This window comes from Centroberyx gerrardi, chromosome 12 (assembly GCF_048128805.1).
Source record: "Centroberyx gerrardi isolate f3 chromosome 12, fCenGer3.hap1.cur.20231027, whole genome shotgun sequence".
Taxonomy (NCBI): domain Eukaryota; kingdom Metazoa; phylum Chordata; class Actinopteri; order Beryciformes; family Berycidae; genus Centroberyx; species Centroberyx gerrardi.
Window position 1 is genome coordinate 4,488,859 of NC_136008.1, and position 11,713 is coordinate 4,500,571.

The 11,713-nt window shown below is 42.6% G+C and overlaps 1 protein-coding gene across 1 annotated transcript in view; it reads left to right on the forward strand.

Annotated features, from left to right (window-relative positions):
- Window positions 1-787: 787 nt before the first annotated feature.
- tmod4 (tropomodulin 4 (muscle)) overlaps window positions 788-11,713 on the forward strand; it is a 21,645-nt gene continuing 10,719 nt past the window's right edge. Inside the window, exons 1-3 of the mRNA XM_078287183.1 lie at window positions 788-894; window positions 10,028-10,194; window positions 10,783-10,939. Coding sequence (XP_078143309.1) covers window positions 10,093-10,194; window positions 10,783-10,939 — 259 coding nt within the window. The 5' untranslated portion in view covers window positions 788-894; window positions 10,028-10,092. The remainder of the gene's footprint in view (window positions 895-10,027; window positions 10,195-10,782; window positions 10,940-11,713) is intronic.

The following is an 11,713-nucleotide window of genomic DNA, read 5'->3' on the forward strand; positions in this document are numbered from 1 at the left end:
GCCTTATAGACAAGCAGCAGGATCTTGAACAAGACAAGACAGTCAATACAGACCTTGTAAACAACATAAACAATAAAAACAGTAAAAACAGTTGCAGTTTTCTTTCTTGTATACAGCTCATACAGGTCGTACATTTAAGTTCATTGGCTATTAAAAGACCTTGAAGTATTTTTGTGGGTGGAATCTTCTATCATTTATTGAAATATTGATTGATAGGTTTCAGCCAACTTTTTTTTTGTCTCAAAAATAAATATGCGATGAGGTTTTGAATTAGCGTGAGAGAAGAGGGGAAAAAAACTGTAACTTTTGAAAGGTAAGGAAGCAAAATGGTGAAAAGAGTTTTGAAGCAACTGAAGTGAACATTAATGAAGGTGCAAACTAAAACCACTAGATGTCACTCCTGCCCACATGTGACTTCACCCAGTTTTAATTGAGTGACTGATGAACATGAGTTCATGCCCCACTTCTCTCTCTGTCTCTACCCCTCTCTCTCCCTATGTCTCTCTACCCCTCTCTCTCTCTCTCTCTCTCTCTCTCTCTCTCTCTCTCTCTCTCTCTCTCTCTCTGCGACTCACTCCACCAAAGCCAAAATAATAAAACGCTGACTTCTCAAAGTGCCGCCAATATCCCTGTCTCAGCAGAGCCGGCCCTAAAGCCTGGCACACCAGGGAGAGAGAGAGGTAGAGAGAGGTAGAGAGAGAGAGAGGAGGGGAGGGGAGAGGAGGGGGACGAGAGAGAGAGAGAGAGAGAGAGAGAGAGAGAGAGAGAGAGAGAGAGAGAGAGAGAGCCAAACCGGTGAGAGGAGGGGGGAAAGAAAAAAGAGAAACAACTTTCTCTGGTTCCAACTGCAGGCTCTGCCTTGCCGAGGGGCTCCAGCACTGCGCCTCTGTGAAGGTAGGTGGGAGGCCGCTTCCCTCTCTCCCTCTCTCCCTCTCTCTCTCTCTCTCCCTCTCTCTCTCTCAGTTTGGGGGGATCCTGCCGACTTTGGGGGGTGACCTGCTCTCTAATCTCCCCCTCTGGGTTGCCTGTTTGGGGGGCCACATTCCCTCAACTGTGCCTGTTGTGAGTGTTTGTGTGTGTGAGGCGGGACGGAGCGGCCGGGTGGGTGAACGAGGACGCGGGTGAATCATTGTTCAGCAGAATAACTTGGCTGCTTTTTGGTGCAAATTAATCCCAATCAGTGTCAGGCTGATGCTGGACTCGCATCTGGTTTGTGTGCTGTCTCTGGCAGACCCGGTACTGAACTCTCAAACTGTTTTTGTTTTTTTTGTGCGGGAGGCTTTTCCCCCCAGCAGCAGAGCCTGCTGAGTGACAGCCTAAACTGAAATGTTGTCACTCAAATGAAGCTATTCGGCTGGTATGTGGAGGGAGTTAAGTCATCTAATCGCCGTCCATCGCTGTGCAGTTAATTCCTCGCAGGGGATTGTGAGATGTTGTCTCAGAGGGCTGTAGAGTTAGGAAAGCAGGGAGGAGGGAGAGTCTCTTCACCTCCTTCCCTTACTGCACATCCCCTCCAGGTTAAGATACTGGATCGCCTGACATTTGAATAGCTGTGTCGATGGATCAAGTCGTCTTTTTTGGGGGCCTGATGGCTGATTTGTGGTAAAGAGAAGGATAAAGTGCCTCCTCTTGCTCTAGATGTGGATATACTTCAGATGTAGGGCACGTTCAGCTGAATCACAGGACATTTGTGAGAATAAGATGTCTCTTTCATTGGGATATGCCACCTGTAAACAGTTTGTGTGCGTTGGAAAACATTCCCACTTGTTGCTAGTTTTTAACAGTGTCTAAAGTGCCAAAAGAGTCTCAAGAAATTTGAATTAATATCGTCACTCATGCACATTTTTTGGTAAACGTCCCTTCTGGCGGGCGACCTATCCAATACTGCCACACTAGTTGTTCTTAGGCCTTGAAATGGTGGCTGCAGGGTGAAGGCGCAACCCAAGCTGGGGAAGATTTACACGGCTGGAAGTAGCTGACTTGTGAAGCTAAAATTAAGCTGGGGGCTGGTTTGGAATTTTACACTTGGGCGGTAAGAGGTGGAGACGGCGACCCGCGGAGGGCGAGAAATCTTCTGACCCGTCAGTGGCTGCCTGGTCGCTTCGGGCTCCTTCTTTAAAAGCCTCTACACCTGATATTAAAACGCCAAACAATACCCTACAAAACCAAAGAGCAGTACCTGTGTGAGCAGAAATGACAGAAATGAAAGTCTTCTGCTCTGATCAAAAAAATAAATTGTTGGCACAGAAGGGTTAGGGTTAGGGTTAGGGTTCGGTTCTATCATTTAAGAGCATTTATGGATGTATAACTTGTGTTAATATGAAATCTAAACCTCTGTCATGGTGTTTGGCCAATAAAACACACAGTAAGTTGTTGCTGTTTGCCTCTGTAGGTCAGAGCTTCTAGTTTTGGACTGGAGTGTAGCTACTGGAGCGGGACAGAGGCACATGGGATTTCTCCATCTATTCATTTTCCTATTGACATTTAATGGATGAGAACAAAGCTGCCATAAGAATAAGAAATGCTGCCACAAGTGCACATATCTTCTACTTTTTCCTTCTTTCACAGACCAAGAGATTACAGTCGGTTTATTCTTCAAATGCCTGACCGGTGCCATTTCACTTTAGTGAAACAAACCAAAGTTTGAGCCGTGCAGAGAGAGCAGAAATCTTTGAATACTTTAAGGGTTTTGACCGAAAGCACTGCTCAACCCATACATGCTTCCTCGTTATGCAGTCTGCATGCACCTGCTCATAGGAACTCAACAGGTGGTGTGAGATGTAAGGATCACTCACCATAGAGAGCAGTTAGAGCAGCAGCCTCAGTTCCTATTGGAGATCCTGCTGACAGGTTCAGTTTGATTGACTGACTTCACTGATTGCAACGTCACATGTGATTTTCGTCGTTCTAATTCTAATTGAGGATGACGCTGCCCGGTACATTGCACCATCACATCTGTGTTAATGAACTGAAGCCTTACTCAACTTGTTTGATGCACACTTGAGTTTCATTGCTAGAAGTGGATAGTTGTCCAGCATAAACTTGTTTAACTTTGTTTGTACAGCCCTTTTCAAAACAATTAAGGCTATGTTCACACTACAGGACTTCGTGCTCAATTTCAAATTGCTTGTCATATCAAATTTCTTGAATGACTGTTCATATTTTTTCTAGGATGCAACCCATATCCTACAGAAATATGAACTGACTGCGATGTCAAAAAGACACACATGAGCAGAGTAATAAACAACAGAAGACATCACATTTCTTTATGTAACTACGCCTCTCCCACTCCCTACTAGCTAGCGTGAAAGGGACTCCAACATTCAATATTTAGTTCACTTGAAATAGTTTTGAACACATTTCGGGTTATACTATGAGCCTGTGAGTTTTGACTGAACTGAGGCGTCTCCCTAAATACCAGTCAAGTTGCTGTTTGTCTTTCTTTCCATTGTTGTGTCTCATTTCCTCCATACTCCAAAGTGATGACATTTGTCTCAGTTGAATGGCGTACTGTCATGGCAACACTGACCAATTCCAATTTGACTATTCAAATACAAGTTACATGTAGGTCGCAATGTCTCAGGGTCTGATTTTGTATCACATATCCATTTGATCCAGATCAGAATCAAAAGAATGCGACTCCATGCAGCTTTTTGTTGTTCACACTGATTAGAAAAAGATCCGAGTCACATGTGAGGGAATAAATTTGAATTGGGACAGTTTCAGCTGCAGTATATAGCATATAAAATATCCAATAAAAGTCAGACATTGATTAAACCAGGCTTAACTAATGTCTGATTAGTGTCAGGTTAGTATTGTGTCAGGCTTGTATGGTGTAGTGTTGAAAAGACTATCTTTCCCCGGGGAATCCCACACAGAGAGAGCAGCCCCAGGTGCAGGAGGTTGTTGAAATTTCGTCTGGAAAAAGAAGCGTGCGGCGCCAGCTGGCGGTGGCAGGTGACGGCGTTGTTTTGGTCCGTGTAGAAACCCCACTGGGACTTCTGGGGGACAGATGCACATTCACATACGCCCAGTCTGTTTCCAGTGCAGGCCGAAGTTTCCTGGAACATGGGACACGCTAAATGAAATGTCACAACAAATGAAAACACATTTGGTCTTCTTCGTCTGCTTTTTTACCTTTCTGCATGTAGTTTGATAGAAGTTCCTTTAGGAAGTTTAGCCTATATTTATTTGGAAATATCACTGTGAAATATTCCAGTATGTGGATTTGCTGCCTTGTCACAGTGCCATGTTTCTACTGATTCTCTATATTGTTTGCATTTATCTATTTCTTTTATCTTTACTATGTTGTATCTTATTATGCTGCTGACAACAACTCAATATTCCCTCTGGGATTTTTGAAATATCTTTGCACAGTCTGGATTTGTGGTTAGGCCTCAATGCTCTGTCTCTCTATACAATAGCAGAATAGGCAATGTGCTGTCACCAGGTCTTGCCACAGCGCTGCCGTATCAACCTCAGCGTAATCCCTTTCTAAAACTGTATTTGTAAAAGTATTATGTTCACCGTGGCCGTTCATTTGCCTTTAATTGACAGGCGGCCGTTGGTACTCAGTCGTCTAAGCTTACACTCTTAACCAAAGTGTCGTAAAGCAGCCGTGTATTTATACGAACAATAACCACGGCTCAAAGGCTTGGCTGCAGGCAAATCACAAGAGCCGTGTTTGGATGAAGCCCCGTGGCGCGTCCACATCTTACTCAAGTCTTTTCACAAGCCGCTCTGTGGCATCAGGTACAGGGTTTGCAGCTCTTTAAAGCAGGGCAACCCCCCACTTCGATGGTAGGGGAATTCTGGGATCCATTACTGCCTTCAAATGAAGAAAAATAGGACCTTAGACTTTATTCTGTACTAGTTAAGCTTCTCTTAATCTTTGATTTATGGACTTTATGGGCTCATGTACCCATAAAGGTTATAAGTGGTAGTGTGTGTGATAAGCGGTAAATTAAAAGTTTGGTAAACTATGAACCCAAGTTGGAGATCACTGCATGGAAAACAACTGCCAATAGGAACAGAACAATAGAAAATAGAAGCTTTACAAGGAAATAAAGAATAAATGACTACTATTAATACATTCATTGATTACTATAAAAATATAACTTTCGGAGAAATTCTCTTTTCGCTCCCCTCCACCACGGGAGGGGACTGTGTACTGTTTAAACTACCATATATAGTGGTTTTATGGTAATGTGAAAAGTTGAGATATCCATATGTCAAGATTTAAACTCTTTCCTGGATAAATGCTGGTAAAGTGAGTTGAGGTGTTTTTATCTCGGCTGCAGTCTCCTTCCCCTCTCCTTTTTATCTGCTCCATCTTCCTCGACACTCAGCTGTGTGATCCAGTGTTTGTGTCACTGGCTTTACGCATTAGAGCGGCACGGCGTCGCCAGCGGAGCTCAGGCACACACACACACACACACACACACACACACACACACACACACACACACACACACACACACCCAGGAGCATGATTTTAACCTGCATTTATCCAGGGAACTTGGTTTAAAACATTCAGTCTGCTGTTTGAAGTGCAATGGAGCAACTGGGGGTTAAAGGGGCCTATTATAGGAGTTCAAATGATCCTCTACTTATTTACATATGTGATCAAAGATTAATGAAGACATTGTTAGAGGGTTTTTTTTTTTCTGGGTGGTTAAATTTAAAGTTATTGCATTTTCAAGAATCCATCCTTTTTTCCAGGCAGTTTCAATATAACTACAGGAAACACATCACAGCTGGACTTGCTCCTGATTGGCTCCCTCACTAAACAATTACTGAAATCCGTCCAATCAGGCCAGTTTGCAGCATTTGAACTGGAAAAGCCTCCACTCAGCAGGTTTACCTCATCTGAATTAGAGGAGCTGCCGCTGTCGGCCAATCAGGGTCCAGTATTGTGACGACTAAGTCTTCATTCAATAAATATCCTTTAAACTAAACTACATTCATTTGCAAAACATTCACGAAGAGCATTATTCTTATCCTGGGCCACAGTAGATTTGAAATCATGAAACATGCAGCAAGTGCCTTGCTCAAGGGAAACTTGACAGTAGTTTGTGAGGAAAGTGTTTCTCAGTCACTTTCCCCACCTGGATTTTCCCAGCCGGTCTTGGGATTTAAATTCTCAGTCACAAAGCCACTCCTCTAACTTTGAGCCTCCCTCAGTGCAAACATACTGCAGATTATTATTCACACATACAAACACTCATGTTGAAAAGTTGCCACAGACACATAAACTTGGGATAGAAACTCAGTACAATCCCTGTTAGGTTGTTTGTTTTTTACACCATTTCTCCTCTATCCAGCATTTTTCTCAGACACGCTGTTTGATTGATTAGACAGTGATGATTCATGCACTAAAAAGGCAAAACAAAACATTTCAGGATCAATATTTGGCAGTCTCGGTAGTCATTTTACATTATTGATAAAAACACAAAATTGGACACATGCACACACACACACACACACACACAAACAAACACACTCAATGTGCATTCTCCGTTCCCTGAAAGACAATACTACTTCCATCAAAATGTATCTGTGATCACGAGGTCACACGTTGTATCAGCAATATGGTGTGTGTGTGTGTGTGTGTGTGTGTGTGTGTGTGTATGTGTGTGTGTGTATGTGTGTGTGTGTGTGTGTCCCCTCTAATAAAGTTTTACAGTGTAACCTGATCGGTGATACGAAGCACACAGGTGTTACCTTGACAGGAACAAGGTTACACATTGTTTGTGTGTCACTGGAGCAAACCAACACATGGCACGGAGAATAGAGTAGAATAGAATAGAATAGAATAGAATAGAATAGAATGACTTCAAGCCTGACACCATCAATTAATTAACAGGTACTTAAAAGGACCAGCAAGGCCAGAAAGGACTGCGGTCCCGGTGCCATTTCCATCGTAACCGATCTTCTGCACCGTTGTCAAGGAAACTGGATCATTTGTTTGTGGTTTTCTGATCTATAAGACCTTGACTTTATACAGGAACAGGAACTTGATCCATTGACACCACAAACACACACACAACGCTACACAAACAAATGGATGTTGTGTTGATTCAGTTCTACATTACAGGACATTAAAGGGGCAGTAAGTAAGATTTTTACTGCCCCATAGAAAATAACCATAATACATCTGTATGGGGGGGGGTTTAGGGTTGTTGATCAATACCAGTGACTCAGTTACTTCATCAGATGCTGAGATTTCTGGCTTTCAAAACTCACTTTCCAGCCCGTACTCTGTTTTGGAACAAAAACTCCTCATCCATTGTAATTTCTAGACACTCCCAGTCTGGCATTGCAAGTTGTTTCAGCTACGAAGGCTAAAAAGCCTCGTTCTCAAGCCAAAAAACCAAATGACAAAGCAGTATTATTATTCCAGTATTTAGCATGGTGATATATCACTTGTTCACTAGACGTTTCTGCTGGATCTCTGCTCTAATCAACAGAGGTGGAGACTCGAGTCACATGACTTGGACTCGAGTCAGGCTCAAGTCACGGTTTTAATTGCTGGAGACTTGACTTGAGGCATGAAGAGAAGACTTGAGACTTGACTTGACTTGATACTTTGATGACTTGAAAAAGTTTTGACAAAAGATCTTGTGTTTGTGTAAATGACTTAGATTGAAAGTGATGAGATTTGTTCCAGCAGATGACTGAATTTAAATTCTGTTTTCTGAATTTGTATGGAATGATTGAATTTATTGAAGTTGAAACTGATTATAGAAATCAAACTCATGACGCTCTTACCAAGTTTTTATCCTATTAAAACCATATTGCATTGAAAAGTCCTAGATATTTAGTTTTCTTTAAGATATTAAATTGATACTGGACTCTTGATTCGTTCTGACTTGACTTGCTGTTCTACATTTAAACTTGAGACTTCACATTAATAACATGGACTTGACTTGGACTTGAATTGGCAATTTACATTACAGACTTGGGATTTGAGTTGAGACTTAGACATTATTGTTTGTCAATTACAGGCCACCGTAAATAAAGGGGACTTTATGTAGGAGGAGAAAAGTTGTAATTCCTACTGGTCACCACTAATAAGGTCATAGCTTACTTAATGCTCATTTAATTAATTCAAATGCAAAATTGTGTTATACCACCAATGCAGAAAGTTACCTCCTATAAAATGCTTGAACTCTTGTCCCCGTTGCAGAATCATGTAAATGGTTGTTGACATCATACAAGCTGGTTGGTTAAATGAAAGTATGTTGCGTGACTTGAATTGTAATGGATTTTCTACACCGGCCAAGTTGGGATGGAATCTGGACTGAATATGAAAATATTTGACCTCGAACCTGATCGCTGCATTACTCAAACAGTGAGTCAACAGTTTCGCCCTGAGGTATACATATGCTATCGTTGTGGTATTTCCTAGTTGGTGTGCTCAGGTTTTTGTATAGCAGAGCGCCCCGGGCTTCTGCTGCGTGGTTCAAACTCAGCGGTCTTTGGTGTATCAGAGGCTGTTTTGTGTTTTTTTCTGTGTGTGTGTGTGTGTGTGTGCCTTCTCATCAGTGGGTGCAGTCAAGTTTAGGGTGGGTCCACGCACTGTTTGAATGTCCGTCAGTGATAAATAAGGGATTGCACTTTCCACCCCTCTCCTCTCTTCTCCTCTTCTCTCTCTACTCTGCTATTCTTAGTCGCTGTGTGGTGAGCTAAGGGTTTAGAGTTACAAAGAGCTTGCACACTCTTTCTCTCTCTCTCTCTCTCTTTCACTTTCTTCACTCCTCTCCCTCGCTCCCCCTCTCCTCCCCGGTCGCCTTTGAACACTGCAGGGCATCAGTGGGCGGTGGTTCACCTCTCTTCCGCTTTAAGGTGAAAACAGAGCTTATATAACAGCAGAACATGTGACCTGGAGATTGGTGCGGCGTATTTATACGGACCCCGCTGTCCTGAGTATTGTGGATTTATTATTGGAAATGCATCTATTATTATCGTCACATTATTGCAGCGCGTTGGATAGGCGAGCCGATAAGCTCAATGAAGATCATCAAACTGGTTTGCAAGGACAGTGGGGGGCGGGGACCCCCAGGGGGCCTTCAGATGGCTGCAGGGGGTCCCCAGGTAAATTAAGGACTGGTTAGATGTATATTATTTCATTTAGTCAAAGCTAGTCCAAAGAACTCAATGTAAAAATTATTAACAAATGACTATTCTGATCAGAGCTTTCAATCTCCCCAACTGCAATCTAAATTCTAAATTCTAAATTCTAAATTCTAAATCACACCTAACAACAAAAATCTCCTCAGATGGGGCTCCTGGGACACAGTCTTACCAAACAGGGGTCTGTGGCTTTACCTGCATCTATTTAGGAGTTATTGACATAAAAAAGTATGGGAAGCCTTGTACTACAAGTTAAAATCATGCAGTAGGTCAATCATTGAAGTAGGTCAAAGACTATGTCAGGCAAAGTCGAGTCAAACGTATTTACAGTATTTGCAAATCGATATAAGCGATCAGGTTCATGCTCAAGTGTTTTATAGAGCAACAAAGGACATAAACAGAGACAAAAACAAGAGAGGACAAACGTCATAAATATTACGCTATGAAGGAAATTGTGATGATATCAAGGAGGAATCAGTAGATTCAGTTAAATCCTACAATAGTGAATGTGTTTTGCATTTACTTAAAATGAACTTTCAGTGTTTGTAACTTAATTAGTAGAAGCTCGGTGAGGTTTTGATATTAGCTCATCTTGGGCTTTTTACCTCACCTGCACATGTACATTTCTTTCCCTTTCTTTCTTTGGTAATTCTCTTAATGTATTTTTTTTTTTTTTTTTTTGCTTGTTTGCTTTTTAATATGTGCAAATAAACAAAACTAAAGTAAACTAAAAATGTCACTGGCTCATTTCACACTGTGGACACGAACAGCTGCCTGTCTGTCCCTCACAAGATGCCGTAACAAACCTCACTGCAACTCATACTGCCTGGGTCAAACCATTCCAACAAACCCCTCCTCTCTCTCCCTCTCTCTCTCTCTCTCTCCCTCACAGTGCCCTCTCGCCCAGGGGTGTGTGTAGCGGTGTGTGTGAGTGAGTGTGTGTGTATGTGAGCAGCCATGTCGGACCCCAGGGACATCGACGAGGATGCCATCCTCAAGGGCCTCAGCGCCGAGGAGCTGGATCGGCTGGAGTATGAGCTGCAGGAGATGGACCCCGAGGTACAGAGGAGCGCTTGATTTGTCTTGCCTTGCAGGTGGTCGACTACTGATCACTTTCGCCAGTGTGCTGTGGGTTCACTGTTTAGTGACCAAAAGTTTGTGATACATTTGGTCAGTTCTGGATTAATTATTTAATACAGCTCTACATTATAGACTATTACAAAATGCAAAAACACAAATACACTGGCAAAGCGAAAGAAGGTACTTCATGTAAACCACTTTAACCCTTTTATCCCCACTGCAGAACCATGTAAATGCACAGTTTACATGGTTTTAGTTATACAAACATTTCTTGGGGCAGAGCAGCTCTAGAGGCAGAAGTAGTCTTATTAGTTAAACCACAATGGACAGACTCCACCCATTTGGTACTCCAAGCAGATTAAAATAAACGTCAATAACTGAAGAGTTCATTTTTAAAATGTTATACACCCATTTGGGAAAGAAAGCTTTACCTGTAGCTGATTATTCAGTCTAAAATATTGAGGATCCAGTCTGTAAAAGTCAATTTGTCCAGGCAGTAAAACAAGAATGATTCAAGTCTCCCTGTTCCCCAGTCTCCACATAACCTTTGACCTCCTGTTCTCCCAGAATGCCATGCTGCCAGCTGGCTTCCGGCAGCGTGACCAGACCAAGAAGAGTCCGACGGGGCCGTACGACCGCGACGCCCTGATGGACCACCTGGAGAAGGAGGCGCTGGAGCACGAGGACCGGGCGGACCTGGTGCCCTTCACTGGGGAGAAGAAAGGTGGGGGGGGGGGGGGCAGAGCTATCATCACAAAAACATATTCAAGTCATTTAATTATGTATTCGGTTTTAAAGCTGCACAAGATTTTTATATAGAAACTCACCCGTCTTATCAGCCTAAATCACAAAGTGGGGCTGCAACAGAGAAGAGCGTCCCAATCCCTTTAAGCCTGATGTATCATTTTTGATACAAGGCATTTCTTCAGACGACAGCACACCAAAAACTGAATATTTTACTTTGAACTTTTGCACAGGCATTCTTGGACATCTAATAAGCCTTGTGCATGTACTGGAATTCAGAAACTCACATTTTCTATAGTGCACACGGAACAGATTTTGTGAGTTTACATCCATGATGACAATAATCGATGAGATAGTCATTTTGAGAAGGCAAACCAAAGATGTGATTACACAAATCCACCACTATTATATTCAAATTATGCTTGTCAGAATCTATTTTGACAGACAAAGTTGTTGTTTTTTTAATTGGTAACCTACAGACAAGTTACCAGCCGTTAAAAGACACTTTACAGGGTATTGAGACACTGTCGATTCATCCTATTTGTCCAAATGAAACTCTGCTCTTGGGTATGGTCACTTTCATACAGTGCTCTTTAGGCGTACTAGCTCAGCCTTGCAAAATGACTGGAAAGAGTCTGAGCTATGCCAGGCTACACAATAATACTCTGCAATGCACCACTGCACAGCAGCACTTGCTTTTAGCTCCAGGTGTGTGTGGGGTTTCTGCACCTCACTGGGTTTCGGTGCCGTTTCC